Genomic DNA, 24,298 nt, shown 5'->3' with positions numbered 1-24,298 from the left:
AGGGAAAGCCCCAGGGAGGAAAGAGCTCTTGTTACTAGAAAGGAATCCTAATCCAGACCCCAAGAGAGGGTTCTTGGATCTTAAGCAAGAAAGAATTCAGGGTGGGTCCACAGTGCAAAGCAAAAGCAAGTTTAAGAAAGTCAGTGAATGGCTACTCCAAAGGCAGAGCAGCCCCGAGGGCTACAGGTTGCCCTTTTTTTTTTTTTTTTTTTTATTTCTTTCTCTTTTTTTTTTTTTTTTTTTTTTTTTTTTTTTTTGGTTATTTCTTGATGATATGCTAAACAAGGAGTGGATGATTCAGGCCTCCCCTTTATAGACAGGGTAACTTCCTGGTGTTGCCATGGCATTTGTAAGCTGTCATGGTTCTGGTAACAGTGCAGCAGTAAGGATGACCAGAGGTCACTCTTGTCGCCATCTTGGTTTTGTTGGGTCTTGGACGGCTTCTTTACTGCAATCTGTTTTATGAGCAAGGTCTTTATGACCTGTATCTTGTGCCAACCTCCTATCTCAGCCTGTGACTAAGAATGTCTTAACCTCCTGAGAATGCAGCCCAGGAGGTCTCAGCCTCATTTTACCCAGACCCTACTCAAGATGGAGTTGCTCTGGTTTAAATGCATCTGACAATCTGGCCAAGGTCACATGAGTTTAGCAACAGAACTGTGATTAGAATCCAGGGCTGGCAGCTCTGGGCCCAGCTCCTGGCACTGTCCCTGCCTTCCACACCACGTGCTGCCTTCTCCCTCCCTTGTTTTCGCTCCCAGGTCTTTCCCCCTCCCCTGGGCTCCTTCCTCCATATTTCAGGAATCAAAAAAACAGATGATCTGCCAATACAAGGGTACAGAATTACTTGGCGTGGGGACTCTCCAGGTTTTCCAGGGTTTGGGTTCCCAAGCCTTCCTCCTCCACAGCCTATCCCCAAGTCTGAGATGGAACAGGGACTCCTCTTAACGGGCCTGTGGGTTTCCCTAAGCATGGAAATAAAATCTTGAATTCCTTCAAAAAAATTCCAGCTAGTCCTGAGAAGTAAATAAACAACTTTATAAGAAAAAAGATAATAGTAGCTTGCATCATAGCCAAGAAAGTTAGAATTGCAAGACATTTTGTTTCCCTATAGAAACTACAGATAAAAATCTTCACATATGCCCCTGAGTTGTTTTTCTGAAACCCAGATCCCCACCAAATGGATCCCGCTGCCACACAGGCCTCAGGTAAGGGAAAGTGAGGACTGAACTTTGATCTCTGTCCTTTGTACTAAATTTCTTCCTGAGGGACCTAGAGTAGGTCAGGCCCATGAGCAAGAGCTATTATTTTCTGCTTATCCCAAATTTTTGGGCAAAGCTTTGCCTCCTTAACCAATTGCAAATCAAAGAATCTTTGAATCTACTTAGGACCCATGGGCCCTTGCTTTGAGATGTCCCATTTTTAGGTCAAAGCCATATACAGCCTCCATGTATTTATTTATGACTTTGCCTATAACTTTTACCTCTCCCTGCTTAAAAACTCATCTGGGAGGCCAGGATTTAAGTGTGAGCTGCCCAGTTCTCCTTGTTTGGCACCCAACAAAAACAAATAAACAGCTTGCCTTCTCCTATCACAAACCTTGGCGTGGAGTGTTTGACCTTGCTGAGCCAGGTCAATGGTACACTCTGTTTAATAACAAGCCCTGACTGCTAATGACTTCAAAGGCCACCAGAGCTGAAGATTCCCCAGGAGGGTCCCTATGGGGACACTCACCTCCGAACCTCCAGCAGAGGCAGCTGAGTCTGGCTGTGATCTCAGAGTGAGGAAGAGCAGGGTGGGTGGGGAAGGGGAAGGATTGGGGGAAGGAAAAAGTAGAGGAAGTAGAGGGAGAGGCCTTAAGAAATACTGATTAAGGAGGAAGTGGCAGAGAGCAGGTCAACTAGAGAAGGCTGGGGGATTCCAAGGTAAATCTGATCTAAGACACAAATTTAGACTACCTTAAAAGATGGTGTCCAAGTCAAAGGCCAACTTAGTCCACTCTCACCAATGGACCAGGAATATGGGTCTGTTTCCTAAAAAAGTTTAGGCTAGCAAAGAAAGACCAAGAGGGAAAAGGGCTGTCTTCAGAAGAGGAGCATTTTTGGAGAAAGATCGTTCCTTTCACAGTGTCCCCACTGGTCTGCAGGCAGTTAAGTTGACTGTTGCACGAGAAGGAATGAGACAACCTGCCTCTAGGCCACTTTCCAACCCTTAAATCCTGTGGTTCCATCTGGTTTAAAAAGCTGCCAAGCTTAGACAAGGGTGAAGGAGCCAGGTAACCCACTCCCAGAAAGGCCTGTCCCTAAGGAATCCCAAATTGGTGTTATTCTCAAATGGAATGTGCAGACCCTTCTCCACACCTTGGCCCATTCAAAGTGTATCTTACAAATGTGAGTGAAAAACAACACTAAGGAGAACTTCCTGGCCATCCTATCACTGAAGGTGGATTTCCCCAGCAGACCAGGACCAAGCTGGGGTTACACTGCCAGAGGCACCCCCACTCCTACCTCATTTGTGCAGCTCTTATGGCCCTGCTCTTACCAAGCTCAAGGCCATGTTACAGACCTTCCTGACCTTGCTGGGATCACCAGGTGGCCTCCTGTCCCTGACAGTTCTTAAATTCTCAAGTTAACACTTCTACTTGAAATTAGAGGCCTCATCCACAGTGGTGAAAGGTCACAGAATAAAGATTCTATCCATTTCAAAGTTTCTCATATAAAATTTTTCTTATTGTGATTTATGGATGAAAAAACTGTCAACCAACTTGCAGGAAACAATGAGACACGCCCATCATGTGTAAATTAAACTTGAATCTAGTTTATTTGCAGAATTTTACTTAACCAATTGTCATTTCTTCCTGTTTCTCACCATGATATAAAAACTCACCCTTTGTACAAGTATGAAAAATGCTGAACAATGAATAAGTAGCGAATATTGCACATTTAAAGTTCAAAATAAAGTTGTGGTTTTTAAAGGTCACACTAGATATGTGGAGAGAAAAAGAGTTGAACGTACTTAAGAAGTATGTGTCTCCACATAAACGATTTTAAACTACAGAAAGAAAAATAAATTCTAACTCTCAGTGCTCAGTGAGAGATATTACATCTGTACATTAAAAAATAAAAGTTATAATCAACAATATTCCTTAGCAATTTCATTATCCCAAAAGAGGATCAGTGGTATAATTATTTTTTTCAAGTTATTTTAATCAGGAACCTACCAGAGTGAAGGAAACCTCAAATACAGCTACTCCTGGACACTGATGCCCAAGGCATGCTGTGGAAACGACCAGAATGAAGTCAGCGTTAGTAAGTCTAGAACATCACCCAGCATGACCCAGACACAAATGGAAGATGGCAGAAGGAGACACTTTTTTTTTTAAGCAACACACTTATTTCCCTACATTACATTCTCCGTTTTGCTTAATAAGACAAAGTTAACTGATCAGAAAAATGATCAGCTAGTATCTCAAAATGAGCTGTGCGGTTGGCCCAAAATGAAGAGCAGGCGGTAGTAGGATGAAGGGCAAAGTGCCTTGTTGTTAGGCCTGTCATGAAGATGTGGGATGAGATCAGTCTTGGGGAACAGCTGATGTTAAGCTCAGGTCTGCAGTCTGAACTTCCCACTAGCTTAATGTGCCCACCATGGGGCATAGCCACTGAAAGCTGATGCTGCCCAGGCATCCAGGAGAGAGAATTACACCACTTGGACCACACTGGCACGACTTTAACCCCAGGGCCGGGGCCAGATGAGGTAAGGGAGGCACCACAGGTGTAAATGCAAGGAAGCACTCTCTTGGCACCTGCAGGAAAGCACCAACTTAAATGTGTGCCCCGGTGCCTCATTTGTCTCACCCTAGCCTTGGCCTTGCTAATCCTGGGCATACCCCTCTTAGGATAACATGGACTAATTTGGACACTTTCCCCAAATTGCAGCCCAGTTAGACATGATGGTGGAAAAGGACTTAGAAAAGACACTGGGGGATTTAGCCCGGAGAGGACTAAAGGTGGGGATGTAGGGTGGAAGTGGTGTCAGACATGGGATGAAAACTGAATGTCTAAAAGTCTGCCTCAAGGAGGGGCAAGAGAGCAGCCCCAGCCTGAACTGTTCTAGGCAGAACCACGACCAATAGGCAATGTGACCAGGAAACATCTCAGTTCAATAGAAAGCAGAACTACAGAGCCTGCCAATGGCAGCCTGGACCTGCCCATCACAGGCTGGACCACCAGGCACTGGACAGGGGCGAAGGAGAGGTGGGAAGATCCCTGCGAGAGGGGCATTAGATGAACTTGAATGATCCTTCTGACTTTAAAAGTCTATGATTCCAGGACATTTGCTTCCTGCTCCAGAAGAAAGAATTTCAGGAATAAAAACTAAGTTAAAAAGTGTGTATCACCTTCATCTGAAAGGAACAAGGACATGAACACTCTTCGCTTGTAGGACATGGACATGCTGCTTTTGGTGATGAATTGGGAGGAAGAAGAAGGCCATCACTTGGTTGAAAGGACTAGTTAGACTGGTCTATGGGTTTTCATTTTCAGGACTAGGCTTCCCCCAACCTCAAAGAAGTGAGAGACTCAGGTACACAACCCCAGTGGGACAGAGGCATGCGATGACTGAACCAACAAACGGGTGGTGAGTCTAAGAAACAAGTCATGCCTTGGAGCTGAGGACTCAAGTGTGCAGGAGCTTTGGAAACATGTACAGGTGGGTCCCGGCTCCACTTCACTGTCATGCTGTGTAGACAGCTATGTAGACTCATCGGGCAGGACCTCCCTCCATGTCTGGTGTGTTCCAGCATCCTGACCTTCACTTGTTCTATTAATAGGTGGTGGGACAACATGATTCAGAGATGTAGTCTACCCACCTCTGCACTGCAGGATGGGGAGTGATGGACAGCCAGAGAGATGCTTTCCATGGTGACCAGAAGGCTGCCTCCTCCTGCTCCCAGGAAGCTGTTAGACATCCTTAACAGGTCCCGATGCCACTCTTGAACACCCTAAGGTGAAGTCTAGAGCCTGCAGCAGTTCACCCTCCATGCTGCTCAGTCCATGAGGCCTTGGTCTTGCTTGACTCCGATACTGATGTGCAGCACCCATCACTGATTCCGAAACCACAGCCCCATGCTCTCTGGAGGCCAACAATTTTTTCAAGCAAAGGTTCATTACCCCTGCAGGACAACGGGCAGGCTGGTCTCTCTGCCGCCCTTCTTTCCCAGGAGGCTACAGCAGCATGGCCATGTCCGAATTATCTCAGTGTCTTTATAACACATTTCTAGCCTAGAGTTTCCCATAGAAACCTATGAGTTCTGAGTCAACCTTCCAAGGTTAAGCAAGAAGGAGTTGGAGAGGAAGAGGTTTTACTGACCATCTCTGATGATGAATGAAGTTCAATGTCAAATAAATTAGATGACATCAGGCATAAAAACCTAAATAAACTTTAACATCTGAAACATTTTACAAGATAATATGATATCCCTATAATTTAGTTCTTACCAGTTGCAACCAAAGATTGATTTATTTTTTATAATTTTTACAGACCAAAAACATTATACAAATCATAATTTTCTTTAAAATGTACATACTGACACTCAAAAATTTCACATTCTAGGATATTAATAATTATATCCTCCTCAAAGAAAACACAAAATATTTCCAAATAAAAATCATCGTTGCCAGATCAGACTATTAAACTGTCCACAGCTTCTCAAATTTTCATATACACAGAACAAGATGACTGATTTTGAAAATGGACAGAAGCAAAAATAAGAAAAGTTGAGACAATCCCTCTAGGATGGACGTTTTGTGGCCTATAAAACTCAAGAGAAGGAAGAGGGATGTTCTTTATCAGAGCTGCAAAGCATGGGTGTGAGGCAGAATAGTCCTGTCCAACTAAAGAAATCTGAAATAAAGAAAAGCTCCTCCCAACTTCCCAATTTGGGGGGAAGCATTCCAAAAGGATGTCTGAGAAGAGATTAGCACTCTGTTAACTCCATCACTATACCCCTATAAATGTTCTTGGTAGCTGCTTAGGTAATTTTAGGTAAACTTCTCGAGCTACAAGCTACCCATACACAAAGCCACATTAAGCCAGCTGTGCAGGCAAAATCCATCTAGAGCTGACAGAATGAGGAACGTGATGACAGAAGTCAAACTGCTCATTCCCGGGAGAAGTAACATGAGCAAGAAGATAGCCACGGAACAAGGCAAAGTTACACCCAGGCTTTGGTAATGAATGAACTGTCAACAACAGAAGGCACGTGGCTATTGAAAAAAAGCCAAATTTCAGTAGAGCTCCTGACCTGCCCCAGTTTCCACAGACAAGTGTTTCAGCAGGTCCACTGGCTTCATCTGAGTTTAAATATGAAGTGAAAAAACAAGCAGGAAACAGAGAATCAGGTCTTCAGTCTCCCTCGGTCTCAGTCTCCTGACAGTAAGCCTTTCAGATACCAAATGTGGTGTCTATCAAAGGGTGCAAACTTAGGTGTCAACAGGGGCAAGTGACGTGAACGAGGCAGGGGTCAGGGCCCGAGGGAATGCAGGGACCCTGGTGACTGGAGAGAGTCGGCCCTGTCTGCACTCCTCACCAAGTGTACCAAACAAAACATCTGTGTAAAACATGCTCCTCCCAGACGGCCAGCTTGCCACCCTGATTCAGACAGGCAGCTCCTTCTCCATGAGGACACATGGCTGGATGGAAATGGACTTGTCATCATCTCTACTGCCCACTATAACCACGATCAAGTGGTCATATTTTACACATGACCCACTTTAACTAACTCAGCATTTTTATCTCCCTTCTGAGAAAAACAATACTTTAAAGCTACTGTATTTCCCCACATTTGAGAAATAAATAAATTTTCAAAACTGACTTTTTTACTTTGGAGGAACACAAATGGGATTTAAAAGTAAGCGCACTATGTGATTTCCAAGTTGTCAGATCTGGAACATTTAAATAAAATGGAGACAGTAGTGGAAACATACAAAGACCTTCATTTGGAGGTCTTGTGAGATGACATAGGGCAGCCATGAGTGGCTCTGGACCCAAGTGGAACTCAGTAAGTTTCTCTTGTGGATAAACATAAAAACTTAAAAAGTCCCCAGAAGGTCTTAAGAGCTAAGAAAACACACACACACACACACACACACACACACACACACACGCACACATGCATGCACACATGCACACAGAATTATCTAATATCTAATGCCTCCCAACTTGCATCTCAGTCAACTACACATTGGCCGAACTGAGTTCTGCAGTGAAATTGAGCAAGTTACTTGTGCAACAGCAGAGTTAAATGTAAACATAAACAGCAATGGGGTTTTCCAAGAGCCTCAGTGTTACTATCGTATGTGGTCCAAATAATGCACTTCTGGATACAGACAGTTAACGAGAAGAGCCAAGAAGCTTTTCCCATCTTGAAGGCAATGGCCAGGATGCCTTACAAATTGAGTGGCTTGCAATATTTGATCCTGGTACTCAACGTACTGCTTACTTGTTGCCATGGATTCAAGAACATTCAGAGCCTAAAAGACATGGAAGACGAGAGGGTTAACTCCATAGAGGCACGTAACATGACTGCCACAGGTGCAGCACACCCATTATTACTATGTACTTCAACTGTGAGCCCTGTGGGAAGGAAGCCTACAGAACTGAGGTTAGCAGTCTGGAAGGCAGACAGTGATTACCACAACCAGAATGAGGTCAGCAGCCCAAGCCTCTCCAGCCTTTGCAGCATCCCACACCCAGCGTTCCCTCTTCCTGTTCTGTGCTATTTCCCAACCTTTCCTTACTGAGAGCCACTGCTGTGGCAGGCTGCTCTTGTTGCCAGCGCCTCACCTGCCACAGCCATTTCTAAAGCCTGCCTTGTCCTTGTTCTCCCCAGTCCCAGCTGTGGGGTCCTCCCCACCAGACTGTCTGCTCCTTCCGTTCCTAGAGCCCAACCGGAAATCCCAGGCACCAGCCTCATCTCGCAAAGGTGAGATCTGTTCAATCTGCTTTTGGGTATGTTCCTAGGTTATGAGATAATGTCACATGAAACTATAACGGAAAGGAATTCTAGAGGAACCAGTTACTAACTGCTGCCAAGAGCAAGTGAGAAGGTTGTTAAATCAACCCACAAGCATAAAGTACAGATCAGATTCTTCCCGAATCCATCTGACAAATGACACAAAATCATGGCAGAAAGTGTTCCCATGCCTCTCTTCAGAGGAAGGAAAGAAAAACATTCTTTGACTTCATAATTTTGAATATTCCTTTCTTCAGAGTAGGAGAAGACAAGGGGAAGAGACTGTATATGGAGAAAACAAAAAATCAACAGTGGCTCTTGAGGGTGGAGAATTTATTTTCCAACTTAATAAGCTCATCCACCCCCAGGATTCTGACTGCGTTCTCCCCCTCACTGGGGCACATCCCCTACTATGGAGTCCCCCACTCCCACCTTGTTCCTTTTACAGAAACCGCTGCACTAGAAAATATGTATTAGAAGATGGAATGTGCTTGACTCAAAAACAATGAGATGATTTTTTTGAGGATAATAAACTGGAATTTTAGAAATTACCAGGAGGGCTGTAGATGGAAGTCTTTGGGTTGAAAATAAACTGAAGGCATCTGGGCACCAAATTAAGAGCTATGTAAACAGAGTTTAAGAATAGCAATCAATTGGGATAGGCATTCCCATGAACCAGTCTCCCTCTCTCTCTCCCCCTCTCCTTTCCTTCTTTAAATTTAGTCCCCCAAACAGTCTACTTTGACAGTTTACCTAAGAATAATCATTTTCTAAAAAGATAACTTTCTTTAAATCTGAAAATCCTGATGACAAATATGTATGGGACATAGAAGGAGTCATTACCTGAAGTCTTAAGAAATGCAGGCAAAGAGGCCAGGCCTGGGCAGCCTGGGGCCCCCAGCTAAAGCAGGAAACTGACCCTTCAGGTACCGGTGGCCACAGGAGACACAGCCTTCTCAAATACACCCTGCATCTCACTGACTTCACAACCTGCCCTCAGGATATTAATTTGCCCACTGTGATGTTTCATGTAAGACAATAAGGGATTCAAAAGCAGCTGCCTAGGCAGTGAATGACAACTAACAGGTATTTTATAAGCCTAGATACCTATGAAGAATCTGCTAATCGTTCTGTCTGATCCTTACTCTTAATAACCAAGATCTGACACTGCATGTGGCTGGCTTAAACATGATAAAGCTGCCCCAGCAGAGGGGCTGGGGTGTGTAAGCTCTGACCACTTACAGAGACAGCCCTACAGAGTGGGGAATGGGAGAGACCGGGAGCCAGCCCAGCCAGTGTGAATTCCAGCCCCAACACTTAGGGTGTGTGGTTTGAGACAAATTACTTGGCCTTTCTCTATCTCTCTTTCCTCATCCAAAAAACCAGGGTAATAACAGTTCCCAACTGGATGCAATGGCTCATGCCTATAATACCATCACTTTGGGAGCCTGAGGTGAAGAGGATCGCTTGAAGCCAGGAGGTTGAGACCAAACTCAGCAACAAAGTGAGATCTGTCTCTACCCAAAAAAAGATTTTAATTAGCCAGTAGTGGCAGTGCATGGCTGTAGTCCAAGCTACTTGGGAGGCTGAGGTGGGAGGATCGATGAGCATGGGAGTTCAAGGCTGCAGTGAGATATGATCACACCACTGCACTCCTGCCTGGGCAACAGAATAAAACCCTGTTTTAAAAAATAAAATAGTTTCCGTGCTATAGCATTGTTATGAGGATTAAATTAAAGCTTTAACTCATTAATATGGATCAAGTTAAAACTTATAACAATACTTGGCACATAGGAAGTACTCACAAATGCTGACCATCATTTTATGCTGTGCATCTCTATACCTGACCAGCACGTCCATAGGTTATAGGAATGCGGCCTTCCATGTTTTTAGAAGAAGCCGTAATCTCTCATAGTTACCATTCTGTCCATGTTAGGTTATTCTAGCATTAGCCAACAATAGCCAACCTTCAGACTCACAAAACAGGAATTACTTTCTCGGTTCTAAGCTAAAGTTCAGCTTATTTCCATCCATCCCATCTGTAGTCACATCTTCTGTGCGAGATCCTATCCCCCAGCTCCAGCCCCTGCCCCAGCCCAAGCCTGGGGTAGATCAGTGCATATTCACATTGTCAGAACCAAATTTAATCCTAGACAGGCTTTCCTTTGACCTTACTTCTTCTGCAGTGACAGTAACAGTGATCTAGACAACTGCCTACAAAAATCTGGAGGGGAGGCACATATAATCATTTTCTAATAAGTAGGGCACATGAAAGGGAACGCTGTGCTACCACCACAGACCATCATGTCATGATGTCCACAGGCCACAGCTGCCACCTCCCTGCCTTGTAGGGAAGATGTGCAAGCATACTTCTAATCCTTCATTGTATATACTGACCTGCTGAGCTTTGGGGGTCAGATGTAATTCAGAGCCAGGCTTCAAACGGATTTGATCTTCCATAGGAACCTGAATTGAAAGGAAGGCAGCCATGCTTCGGGCAACCACTCGAAACCTTCGGCATTAGGGAGAGGTCAGGAGAAGTAAATGATTAGTAAAGCAAGCATTTTGAAAGAAACACCATATTTTCTATCACGAAACAAGATTAACACATTTCCAGATCTACTGTGTTGTTCACCTTCTCAGGAAAATCTTAAATATGATCAAGAAGAAGTTATCCACTATCACCATCCAAACAATATATGTATAATTCAGATTCAAGAATGAAAGTGTTGGCAAAGATGGGAAATAACTGGAACCCCTGCACATTGCTGGTGGGAATGTAAATGGTACAGGTTCTAGGGAAAACAGTTTGGCAGTTCTTCAACAATTGAAGCATAGAGTTACCATAGGACCCAGCAACTCCACTCATGGGTATACGCCAAAAACTAAAAACAGATGTTCTAACAAAAGTGGTGGTAAGCAAATGCTCATAGCAGCATTATCTGCAATAGCCAAAAGGTCCATCAATCCAAACACCCAAATGTCTATCAGCTAACGAATGAATAAACAAAACATGGAATACAATGGAATAGTATTCAGCCATAAAAGCAAATGAAGTGCAGATACATGCTACAACATGAATGAACCTTGAAAACTTTATGTTAAGTGAAAAAAGTCAGACATAAGGGGCCACACACTATATGATTCCACTTATATGAAATGTCCAAAACAGGATTTAATACATAAAGTCATAATGTCAATTAGTGGTTGCCAGAGAGTGGGGGTTGAAGGGAATGGAGATGACTACTTAATGGGTGTAGTGCTTCCTTCTGGAGTGATGAAAATGTTCTGAAGCTAGATTGTGGTGATGGCTGCAGCAATATTGTGAATATTCTAAATGTCACTGAACTGTGCATATTAAAATGGTTACCGTGGAAAGTTTTAAGTTATGTGTAGCTTATCACAATTTTTTAAAAAAAGAATAAAAGACACAAGCCAAATTTAAGTAAAACAAAATCAGAACAGTCCTGCTAAGTTCACCACAAACAAAGAAACATGATGTTAACTGGTTTGGAATGAGTGATTCCCAGAGTAACAACACCAAAATGGGCTGTTCCACAAGAATGCTGACATCATCAAGTTTGCAAACTCTTTGCAACACTGACAGGGGCTTGAAAAGAAAACCATGATGTAAGTATTATGAAAGAAAAATGGGAAGCTATTGGCAAATTCTTTCATGCCTTGGGATTTTTTGCAACAAAAATCCAGACTTGTTTCTCATTACTTATCTTTCTTACCAAAAGATTTTTTTTTTTTTTTTTTTTTTTTGATAAAGAGAGTCCTGCTCTGTCACCCAAGCTGGACTGCAGTGATATGATCTCAGCTCACTGTAACCTCTGCCTCCCGGGTTCAAGCAATTCTCCTGTCTCAGCCTCCTGAGTAGCTGAGACTAGAGGCGTGTACCACCATGCCTGACTAATTTCTGTATTTTTTGGTAGAGATGCGGTTTCACCATGTTGGCCAGGCTGGTCTCAAACTCCTGGCCTCAAGTGATCTACCTGCCTTGGCCTCCCAAAGTGCTGGGATTATAGGCGTGAGCCACTATGCCTGGCCACCAGCAGATCTTAACCCAGCTTGACAACTTAACATTCACCAAACTGAATCCTTCACAGGTTTTGGATTTTTCTGAATGCATCAAGTGCCCAGCTGACTCGGCTTTTTTTTTTTTGAGATGGAGTCTCATTCTGTCACCAGGCTGGAGTAGAGTGGTGCAATCTTGGCTCACTGTAACCTTTGCCTCCCGGGTTCAAGCAATTCTCCTGCCTCAACCTCCTAAGTAGCTGGGACTACAGGCACACGCCACCATGCCTAGCTAATTTTTGTATATATATATATTTTTAGTAGAGATGAGGTTTCACCACATTGGCCCGGATGGTCTCAATCTCCTGACCTCACAATCCACCCACCATGGCCTCTCAAAGTGCTGAGATTACAGGCGTGAGCCACTGCACCCGGCCTGACTTGGCTTTTAAACTAAGCTCACATGCCATCCATGACTGGCTCAAAACCAAAAAGAAACCAGTAGTGCAGTTAGGTACCAAAGTCAAAACACAACAGGAGATACTATTTAAAATACTGTTTGAACTTAAAATTTTTTAAGAAGGTAAGAAAAAATAAAAATGCTTTTTAGAATGTAAAGATGTAATCAAGCTCTGGTGGGTTTTTTTTTTTTTTTCCCCTTAATCTTTCTGGAAAACCTAGATCCTAAGTCAAAAAACCTACTAAAGTATCACAGCCTGTAAGTAGGTACAGATGTCTGAGGCCTATTTAGAAGAACAGTATTAGAAAGGCGCTTCCTTACCTGTTAGACAAGGGCGACTTCCGGCCCAACCCGATCGCCCCGAGGATCCCAGAGCTGAGCCTCTCCTCAGCCACGAGGCTCTGCCTGCTCTGAAGCATGAGCAGAATTCGAATGACAGATTCTGTCAGGACGGAGTCATTCTGCTCTGTCTGAATGAGGGACAGCTGCAGGACTTGGTGCCACCACAAAAACAGCTTTGCCTCTTCCTCCATGGAGCTAGGGGAGGCACCAGAGGAAAATAAAATTAGAAATGAATTTTTTCCACTCCCATTTAACTGCAAGTCCACATCAGGGTTTTAAGGATAGGAGACATTCAGGACTTCAAAAGCACAGACTAATGGCCCATGTTAATAAAGCAATGGGATTGTAACCACCACCATCTATGGACACTTACTCCACACCACTGTGATGGACTTTCTGTGCTTCTACTTACTCCTCATAACAGCCCCATCAGGTAGGGGTTACTATCTTGACTTAACCGGTAAGAAAACTGATACCTGTTGTTTCAAAATGCCAGTTTCAGGAAACAAAAAATCTGCTCAGAAAATTGGCCCATCAAATTAAGAATCCTTCCAGGCCAGACGAGGTGACTCATACCTGTAATCCCAGCACTTTGGGAGGCCGAAGTGTGTGGATCACGAGGTCAAGAGTTCGACACCAGCCTGGCCAATATGGTGAAACCCCGTCTCTACTAAAAACACAAAAAATTAGCCAGGCATGGTGGCACATGCCTGTAGTTCCAGCTACTCAGGAGTCTGAGACAGAAGAATCACCTGAACCCAGGAAGTGGAGGTTGCAGGCAGCTGAGATTGCACCATTGCACTCCAGCCTGGGTGAAAGAGTGAGAGATCATCTCAAAAAAAAAAAAAAAAAAAAAAATATATTTCCAAAACATATGTCACCATACCTTAAAATCTAATATTTATGCACCACTTGGTTCTGTGTACTTAAATCTACACTTAAACTCTAAATTCCAAATTAACCAGATACAGCAAATTTGATGTCATAGCCTGAGAGCCAACATACCTTGGGTACACCTGTTCTAGCCACTTGCTTAAGATAAGCAACACTTTCATTTCGTTCCTTAGAGTCTGTTCGCTGTTTAAACACTGAAGCAGGTAGACGTAAAGTGTCAAGTAACTGCCCAGGGCGAGGCACTCCTGCAGGAACTCTTCCATGGTGAGCTCGGGAACCTGAAGGGACACCAGAATGGGGCCCCATCCTGAATTCTGATTGAGAGAGCCTACAACACGAAGGGGAGAGATACATCAAGATATAGGCAAGAATCTAATTACCTGACAACTCTAGCAAATCTTTTCACTTTAAGCTTCATTTTTTTTTTTTTTGACATAGCAATCTATAAGATAATAAGCTTCATGTCAAGACAACATTTCTTACAGTGACCCTGGAGGCCGCAAAAGTGAAATGTACCTCAGGGCTCAGACTGGGAAGCCCTCGGGCCAGATGCCTGTCCCCAGCATAGCCATAAGAAAGATTTAAGAAATCAGAATTCATGGCTGCATAGGTAAAAATCAGCTTTCTATCATATTATGATCCTTAAAACCACATGTAGGCACTGCCTGTCCTGGTCAGTTAAGAGTTTTAACTTTAATACCCTTTTTAAGAACATATGAACACTTATGCTTTCCCACAGGAAACTGTTACCACTTAATCCATGAGTAGTTTTAGTTATCAAAGCTTAGTTTAACTCACATATTGAAAATGTTTGATTTTTAGTAACACTGATGAGTTTGGAATAGCAGTGTTATCCTAATGGTTCTCCACTCTCTCAGGGAGTGAGGATGGCATGGTGCCATGCACAGCACCTCCACTGGTGGGCACGTGCCATTCATGGGTGGTCAGGACAGGGCAGATGGCAGGTTGTGGGCACTTCCTGGATCCTCGCTCCGATAGCCCTCCTTCTCACCCCTCCTTCTCTCCCACTGACTGCAGTGTGATGTGTTATCTGGATATCAGAGTTGAGAAGTGCTATTCTCAGCAATTCTGTTTTGTTTTTTGAGACAGAGTCTCACTCTGTCGCCCAGCTTGGAGTGCAGCAGCGCAATCTTGGCTCACTGCAACCTCCTCCTCCTGGGTTCAAGCGCTTCTCCTGCCTCAGCCTCCTAAGTAGCTGGGACTACAGGCATGCATCACCAAGCCCGGCTATTTTTTTTTGTATTTTTAGCAGAGACAGGGTTTCACCATGTTAGTCAGGCTGCTCTTAAACTCCTGACCTCAAAAAATCCGCCCTCCTCGGCCTCCCAAAGTGCCAGGATTACAGGTGTGAGCCACCACTCCTGGCCTATTCTCAGCAATTCTTAATCAGACTAAGCCGATTCCAGAGTCTGAGAGTTTAGAGGTAGAAAGGAGAAAAGATTTTTAAAAAGGAGTATGAATGAGCCCTTCATAATGCTTTAAAGAGGTCTGATAAACAGCAATTTTAAAAACTTCTATGAAAACTCCTTTTACCAAAAATGACAAAAACAGGGAAAATTAACCTCCTGGATCATGACGATATACATTCTGGTTTACAGCATTTGTTTTGAGGACTATGACTTGGCCTGTGACATAACACAGTTTGCATGTCATAATAGTTTGCTCTGACACTCCCAAACAAACGTGAAGTGAATTAGAGCTTTTTTCCCTTGAAACGTGATTGTACCAACAGACATGGCCACAGGTCCTCATGCTAACTGCAGATCTTTATGAAAAATACATACATTCAGAAATGTCCACAACATTTTGCAGAGCAGAAAATTAGAATGGAAAATCCCTCACTGGAAGGGGTCTGGAAAGATACCTCCTGATGACAATGCTTTAATCTTTCTGGAAAAGACCAATACAGTGGGAGCATAAGATGACCTCCTCTTACTTTCTTTGAAGTAGGCAGTGATACAGGCTTCTGTAGTCTCAGCCATGTGGCGGACGGACGCCAGGCTCTGGCAGGCTGCTGTTAAAAGGGGCAGCACCACCAGCCCATGCATTTTTTGGCCAATCCAGGTCCGGATACTGCCCCGAAGGAACTCTGCTGTTGGAATAGTCGCATTGTTCATCATCATCAGGACTTCCATAAAGAGGCTGCTGAGGGCCATGTGGCGGGTCTGGCTGTCCATGTCTGAAAGAAACATAGACACACTCAAGAATGGCTACCAGAAAGGTGATATCCACGCGATCAAGAGAATAACAGTGCTTCAATCTTAGCTGCTCTCCAGGCAGATTTTACAGTGCTGGTAGCTGACTGCAAGGGACGGGAAGGAAGGTTCTGGATGGCATTGAGCTTCTATGTACAGAATGTGGCACATAGTTTATAAAAGTAAGAGCAGGAACTACTGTGAGTTTCCTGGGTACAGCAGCATAGCAGAGCAATACCTCAATAAACAGACAACTCTGAAGCTGGCATGAAAGAGTAACTTATCAGAACATGCCTAGTCAATCTCTATTTTCCATCCTTTGCTCCTGGAAAACCAAATATGTAGATCTCACCAGTCATTCGGTAAACCAAGAAGCAACAGTACTCACATCACTGCCACTGCTGTCAATATTCTAGGGCGATTTACACACGTGAAGGTTATTCTTAAAACTAAATATAAATATAAGGAAAAACCTTTGTAAAGACTCCTAATAATAGCTCTATTATTTCTTTGTTATTTAAATAAGGAAAGTAAACAGACTGATAATTTTTCAAGAAAAAAATTGGAGGCAAAGAGGAATTCAAGAAAAAGAAGAATTTCAAATAAGATAAGGTCACTGAGGTAGATTCCTTCTTTCACATTCAAAAACAGAAAATATAGTTGACTAACAGTTAACTAGAATAATTTTTGCCAACTCTTTCTAGCTTTAAGTTGGGTACATTTTTTTTAAAGGAGTAGAACTGTAGTTTTCACACAACAAGGATTCAGTATTTATGACAATAGGAATGGTAAAAAGTTGAGAGAGATCTTATTCATCGCATCTATCAAAACAAATTCATCTACTTATGCAGGGTTAAATAAACCTTCACTTAATCTTCCTGGGTGACCTACTTATTATCAAGCCAGGACTTAAAAAACAAGTTTGAGACAGATAATAACAGTTTATCTGTCTCAAACTTGGGCAGAAATACACAGAGATCATCTGGCTCTTATAAAGTTTTCTGCCTTACAGTTCTATTTATCTGATATTAATATGCTATGCCAGCTGTGTATTTTAATATTTGTCTGATATAATCACCTTGTGGAAAGCTTTCTATATCCTTATGCTTTTGATGTATTTCTTACAAACAGCTTAAAGCTAGATGTTGTTGGTTATTAATCTACTTTAACAATCTTTGTCTTTTAACTTGAGCATTAGTCTCTTTACCAACACATTTGAATTTTATCACCTTATCCTAGTTATTTTTCTCACTTTCTCCAAGCTTTCTTTCTTGCCTTCTTTGGACTGAACATATTTTGGACATTCCTTTTGATCTCCCTCTACTAACCTGGAAATTGTCCACTTTAACTTCTATTCTTTTGGTTAAGTTCTTGAAATTTTTAATAGTCATACTTTATCAAGGTATCAAGTTAATCTCTTGACCCACTAAACAGTAGAACTTTAGAACATTTTTAATTCAACCTCCTACTGAGTATGCTTTAGTATTTCTTTTAGTGACATCTACTGGGACAAACTCTCTCAGTGCTCAATGAAATTATGAATCTTTACCTCATCTTTGCCATTAAAGGGTGGTTTCTTAGTTTACAATGCTAGGTTATGAGTCATTTTCTCATAGCATATTGAAGCTGTTATTCCACTGCCTTACAGATTCTGTTACTTGATACTGAGAAGTCAGCCATCAGTCTAAACGCTGCTCCTTGGTAGGCAATCTGCCTTTCCTTCCCGGATGTAAAGGGTTTTTTAATTTTATTTTATTTTATTTTATTTTTTTTCTTTGGGACGGAGTTTCGCTCTTGTTACCCAGGCTGGAGTGCAATGGCGCGATCTCGGCTCACCGCAATCTCCGCCTCCTGGGTTCAGGCAATTCTCCGCCCTCAGCCTCCTGAGTAGCTGGGATTACAGGCACGCGCCACCATGCCCAGCTAATTTTTTGTATTTTTAGTAGAGACGGGGGTTTCACTGTGTTGACCAGGATGGTCTCGATCTCTTGACCTCGTGATCCACCCGCTTCGGCCTCCCAAAGTGCTGGGATTACAGGGGTTTTTTTTATTTTTGATTTTTTAACTTTGCCACGGGTGCTTCTGCAGGTTAACTACAGTGTACACAAGTTTGAATTTGTTTCTCTATATCTTGTTTGGGATTTGCTGGGTTTACTGAATTTGAGGATTGTTGTCTTCATCAGCCCTGAAAATTTTCACCCATGCTAACTCTTCAGATATTGCTTCTCCCCAATTAAGTATCTCCTCTGCTTCTGGAATTCTACTTGGATAACAGGATGTATATTAAACCTTCTCAGCCTACTCTCTGTGCCCTTTAACCTCACTTTCACAGTCTTTTTGTTTGTTTTAGAGATGGGGTCTCACTATGTTGCTCAGGCTGGAGTGCAGTGTCTATTCATACACAATCATTGGACACTGTGGCCTTGAACTCCTGGACTTAAGCAATTCTCCTGCCTCAGTCTCCCAAGCAGTCCCATGTGCCACCATGCTCAGCTCACTTTTACATTCCTTCTCTGTCCCCCTGTGCTGCAATCTGAGTATTTTCTTCAGATTTATTTTCCACTTTAACAATTTTTCTTCAGATGGGTTTAATCTATCTTTGAACTTATCCATTAAGTTTATTATCTTCATATTTTTCATTTCTAAAATAAATAAATCTCTCAAATCTGCATATTTCTACAATCCCTTACTTCTTACTGATATCTTCAATCCTCTCTTATTCCAGCATATAATAAAAATACCTTTTTGGCTTACTATACTAATTATTCCACTATCTTTAATCGTTTCATATCTGACACTGCTGTTGTTTTCTATTACTTTGCTCATGGTGCCTTGTTTCCTTGTGTGTCTTGTGACTTTTTTTACTGAGTTTCTTGGAACTTTGAGGCTTGAATTAAAGAAGGGTTTCTCCAAACAGGATCTATGGTTGCTTTTTGCCAAATGCTGGTGGCAATGCCAAGCGAGAGGTAGTTATTATTCTTGCTGACTTATATATATATATTTTTATTGCATTTTAGGTTTTGCTGACTTTAACAATCTAGGTAGTCTGAATTCTTGCTTCGAAACCATGAGGGTCAGCTTGTTATCAATTCTTAAAATAGATATCTCTTTTCCTGCCACATAAACATTTAACCTAACAACAAGGCAAAAACAGATAACTGTCGTTGCCTACCTCTCACAGGAGCAGGTTTAATTCTAGCTCATCTTTACAGTGAAAATGTCACCCTACGGATTATGTATGGGATTTCCTTTTAGACTCCCATCTTAGGCAGGCCCTGGGCTTTACCGCCTTCCCCTAATATCCAAACATATTCAGCAAAATTCTCCAGGGTGACAGCTGCCTCAGTACTCCACCTACAATTATGTGTTTCTCCTTTCACTTAGGTTCTGGCCTCTGAGATTTCCTTACCTTTTTGCCACTCCACTGATAAATTTAATTTCCGGTTTCTTAAAAGCATTTCATCCAGCACCCACTTGTCTTCAGCAGGAGAGGCAGTTACCACGTCTAGTCCACCAAACTGCCAGGAGCACAAGTTCTCCATACACAGGTTCTTGACAAGTCTACAGGTGATTCTGAAGTGCCCTCCCAGTTAAAGGCCAAAATCCCTAGAAATATGGCTCACTGGAAGGTGTCTGAATCTCCTAATCATTAGATCCCATCAACTAACTTAACACAGTCTCACTCAACACACACCAGCATCTGCCAGTGTCAATCCTTCCCCACCACTAAGTCCCTGGTGTCCAAACACCTGTCTGACCATTGCTTCTCTAGAAAGAGGAGTGCCAGTGTCCTGAACGTCCTCCTGATCTCACAGTGCCTCACACACAGCAGGAATACACTGACTGAATGAATACAGGGTTTCTGAATGGTGACTTACCGGGTGGGTTAAAGACAATGATATCATCTAAGAGCTTAGACATTTCCTGTTCTAGGACTGCTAAGGTGATTTTTCCATTTTGTTCCAGTGTGCTGAGGAACTGAACCATCTGATGAGTAAAAGCTTGGCATTTTGGAACTGCATCCTGACAGGAAAAAAAAAAAAACATCATTCGAACAAATCCAAGCAAGCTGGGAGCATGGCACCACCCTGAATGCTTGGGCAGGGAGTAGAGGGGACAGAACAAGAAGCCCCATGAAGAGTTAGTCCCACGTGGCCCAAGGACCCTGTCTCTAGTAAAAGGCAAATCTATGTAACACTTTGGCCAGGGCCCATGTTTTCCCAAATTCTGGCAGAATACTCTTCCTTGTTTACTATAAGAATAACAACATTAACCAAACACTAACTACTTGCCAGAAACTTTTTCAAAAACTTTTATGTTCATTATCTAATTCAATCCTCACAACACCACTCTGAGGCAAGGTACTCTTTTTTTTTTTTTTTTTTTCCAAGATAGAGTCTTGCTCTGTCACCCAGGCTGTATTGCAGTGGTATGGTATGATCCTCGTTCACTGCAACCTCCACCTCCCGGGTTCAAGCAATTTTCCCACCTCGGCCTCCCAAGTAGCTGGGACTACAGGCACCTGCCACCATGCCTGTCTAATTTTTGTATTTTGAGTAGAAATGGGGTTTCACCATGTTGGCCAGGCTGGTCTCGAACTCCTGTCCTCAGGTGATCCGCCAACCTCAGCCTTCTAAAGTGCTGGGATTACAGGCGTGAGCCACCATGCCCAGCCTTTGCAAAGTACTATTTCTAATCAGATGAGAAAATTGAAAGACTTGCCCATCAGACCTCAAGCTCATACTACCGCCCAGCCTCCCTCCCTGCCATTCTGCTGCCAATGACGTTCAGATCATGAAACCAGTAGCTTACTGGCAGCTGTCAATCCTTTTGACCTTTCATCAACATGTGACACTGCTAGTAAGTAAAGGCTCACCCAAAGGGAGAACTCAACCCAAAAATACACAAAAATCTACAAGGCCAAAATAAGAGTATACAATAATACACATCCTATGACTTCCTCTGCTGAGCAGTTCCTAGGTTCAAGACTGTCCTTTGTAGCACTTATGCTACTTCCAATCTCCAAGAACAGTCCCCACCTTCTAAACTACCTCTCAACTTACGAGATGCTTCTGGCTGTCAGTAGGAATGGAAAGGCCTGCAGACACTTTTAGGAGCTTCAGGATTAATTCAGCAAAAGATTCCTTTGCCAGGATGATGGATGGCGGGTAATGGCTGCTGAAATAACCAAGCACACTCTGGTACGACACAATATCCACAAGGTGCCATGAAAGTGAGCTTGTCTGTCCAAGGAGACTAAGTAAAGGTGAATCCTAAAAATAAAACACATATTCCTTTAGTTCCAGAGCCCCTGTTTTTCCAGAAATATGTGTCGCTAACTAGTCTGTGGAATAACCACTAAGACGGCCTATGGTAAGCACAGAACAGTTATGATGTTAAGTATCTACTCGAGTTAGGTGTACTAGTGAGAGCAATAACCAAAGTCTTGGCAAAAACACATTCATATTAAGATTTATTAAGTATTTGGAACCAAAGTTCCTTTCTTTCAAAAGAACTCTCTGTTCTGGTGGGACATGCCAAAATGGACTTCAAGAAGCATACAAGAGATTGTATGAGATGTAAAATAAAGTTGATTAATACATTCTAACTCAGTGCGGTTCTTTGCATAATTTAGAATCAGATAATGAGCTATCCAAGAAAATCAGGCATCTGGTTAAAGGTATGTCTCATATGCCAAGCGTCTGTTCATACTGGTAGGGGCACTGGAAAAACAACTGAAAAACTACAACCTAGTAGAAAGCAAAGATCTAAGTAGCCTTGTCAGGTTTTTGCCATAAATTTCCCAAACTTACTGTTTGGTCTACCAGTTGAACTTCCTTTGCCAATAAAATCATCATGAAAAGGAGGCAGACAATCATCCTGCGGGTTTCTGGGTGGGGACTGGGATTCCAGGCATCAGAGAGCACACTAACCCAATTGACTTCACAGAGTACAGACCCCAAAAATAAGAAACAGCTCTTGGGGCTTCCTCGTTCCACCTAAAAGGAAAAGAATTAAAATCAATGTGCTGCTTTGTGTTGTCTATGTACCTGGAAAATGTATGTAAATCGTTTCATAATTATGTTTTTAAAAAACATTTTTTCCCCAGATTATACCACTTATAATCCCACCTCCTAGAGATTTAGACTTGATATTTGTAATATCTTTCCTTCTGCAGTGTATGTATATATATTTTAGTTTGTCTGTTCAGATTTCATCATTTATTCCAATCATTGTTATCAAGAAAGAAATGACCTTTCCTAACCCCAACCTGGGTGGAGAATCACTGCCACAGTAAGTCACTGGAGCTGTGGGGTGTGTATCCGAATCCTGAGGTGTCCCAGGACAGGGCAAAGCTGAAGTTACTAGTCAGTAGTTCCCAGACTTAAGTGTATATCAGAACCAAGTGGAAGGCATATTGAAAGAGATTGCTGGGCCTACCCCTAGAGCTTTTAATTTTGCAGGTATGGTTGGAGAACAGGAATGTGTAAGTTCCCAGGTAATACTGATGCTGCTGTCCCAACAACCACACTACTTTAAGATGCACTACACTAGTATATGTTATTTATATTGCCTTTTTAATATAACTTTCTATTATAACAATGTCTCCATATTATCAGTCTTCATAATTTTTCATAACTGTATAATGCATAAATTCCATTTAAAATATATTAGAGAATGAGGAACAGATGTACTATAAAGTACAGTATATAAGAAACCTCAAAGATCTTTTACAAGTTATTTCAATACTTCTAATTTGTTTAAAATAAAACATGGCTACTCATGAATTTTTCCTTTCAAAATGAAGATTAAAAGTTCTTTTCTATTTATAAAAGCGTGATCAATGGAATTTGGTGATGATTCATTTCTTCCCATTACTGTTATTATATGATGAAAACTACTACTTCTCTTCCTTTTAGAAAATGATTCTTCATTGTCCTTTATAATCTGTTCTCTACCCTTACCCTCAACCTCACCAAAAAAATATGGTTTATTACGCCAACAAGACACAAAGAATTAAAGATCCCCAGCTTCTGAGGAGGTCAGGGTCATCTACCATTAGAATAAAACTCCTAGAGATAGAGTCTACAGCATCCCTTAACAGGCTGCACTACTATTTCATCTGTCTTATAGTTAAGGCCATCCTTTTACTTAGTTAAAACTCCACCTTATAGTTCTTTAAACCACCTTTCTCTAGTATGTTCATAACGGTGACAAATACTTACTTAATGCCTGTCTCATATACTAAATCTAGCTATAAAATCATTCTTAAGCCTTGGATTTCTCTAGAACAACTGCCCTCAGCTTTCCTTGTGTTTCAGCTACCGAGGAGTGGCTGACAAGAGCAGCACAGATGGGGTTCCATTAAGAGCACTAAAAAAGTTGAGTACATTCTGTTGTCATAAATAACTACAGATCTGCATCAAAGCACTTAGGTGTCTCAATAATCAATTTGACAGTAAGAGTAAACACAAAGTAACTCATGAGACTATGAACAAATGAACTGAAACCACCATAAAAACCTAAGACAGGAGTATTAATTTTTTAAAAAATAGAAAAACAGTAACAGCTCCAAATACCTGACTGGCATGTAAGTTACACCACACTGTTTTCTGGCTTTTGTAATCAATACTTCTACTGCAAAGACTTGCATGTACTGACTGGCACTTTTTTCAGGTCATTTCAGGTCTGTACACGATTAGGATGCATCATCAGTTGTCACAATGCATTTTATCTCCTATAATCGAATTATTCACTTGCATAACTGCTAAAAGAAACTAATAGCTTCAGTACCAATTTACATTTTGCTTTACTAGAACATTTCACAATAAACAGTTGTTGACACAAACTGTAATGACACAAACCCATAAACAACAACCAAGATTAAGTGTGATGGAGGCTTTAAACTATGTACTCACTCAACATTACAGAGTCTAGGGGATGACTGACATAGATAAGATCTTTCTCTGGGTTTTAAAAATGGTCCTATAGATGTTTTAACACAATGAAATGACTTCTGTGGGACACTGTTTTCCACAAGCACCACTGAGGCAACACAGAATGTATTCATAGTCCACTCACACTGCAATCATGCCTAAAAACCACAGTAACCAGGCTGCTCCCTAGAAGCCAGATCTCTCTAGGCTGCGACCCAGGGATTGAAGGGCTTACTTTGAAGAAGGCCTCCATGAGCATCTGGTCAGGGTGCAGGTCCTTCCACGGCAGTTTCCGGTACGCACTATGGAAAGCGTACAGGATGAACTCTGGCATTTTGGGTGCTGTACATGCTTCACAATAGTGCATCAAGTGTAACCAAAGGGCTCCTTCATCACCTGGCAACAGCTTATCTAGAAT

At 42.2% G+C, this 24,298-nt stretch overlaps 1 protein-coding gene across 2 annotated transcripts in view; it reads right to left on the bottom strand.

Annotated features, from left to right (window-relative positions):
• Positions 1 to 2,797: 2,797 nt before the first annotated feature.
• EPG5 (ectopic P-granules autophagy protein 5 homolog) overlaps positions 2,798 to 24,298 on the bottom strand; it is a 112,885-nt gene continuing 91,384 nt past the window's right edge. For both annotated transcript variants that reach the window (XM_017529711.2, XM_037738988.1), the window contains exons 36-44: positions 24,116 to 24,291; positions 21,757 to 21,942; positions 21,007 to 21,216; positions 19,822 to 19,966; positions 15,685 to 15,927; positions 13,839 to 14,055; positions 12,813 to 13,028; positions 10,409 to 10,523; positions 2,798 to 7,529 (exon numbers count right to left, since the gene is read on the bottom strand). In XM_017529711.2, coding sequence (XP_017385200.1) covers positions 7,347 to 7,529; positions 10,409 to 10,523; positions 12,813 to 13,028; positions 13,839 to 14,055; positions 15,685 to 15,927; positions 19,822 to 19,966; positions 21,007 to 21,216; positions 21,757 to 21,942; positions 24,116 to 24,291 — 1,691 coding nt within the window. In that variant the 3' untranslated portion in view covers positions 2,798 to 7,346. The remainder of the gene's footprint in view (positions 7,530 to 10,408; positions 10,524 to 12,812; positions 13,029 to 13,838; positions 14,056 to 15,684; positions 15,928 to 19,821; positions 19,967 to 21,006; positions 21,217 to 21,756; positions 21,943 to 24,115; positions 24,292 to 24,298) is intronic.

Source organism: Cebus imitator, unplaced genomic scaffold (assembly GCF_001604975.1).
Source record: "Cebus imitator isolate Cc_AM_T3 unplaced genomic scaffold, Cebus_imitator-1.0 Scaffold60, whole genome shotgun sequence".
Classification (NCBI taxonomy): Eukaryota; Metazoa; Chordata; class Mammalia; order Primates; family Cebidae; genus Cebus; species Cebus imitator.
Note: the sequence above shows the minus strand (reverse complement) of the source record. Positions and strands in the feature narration are given on the sequence as shown.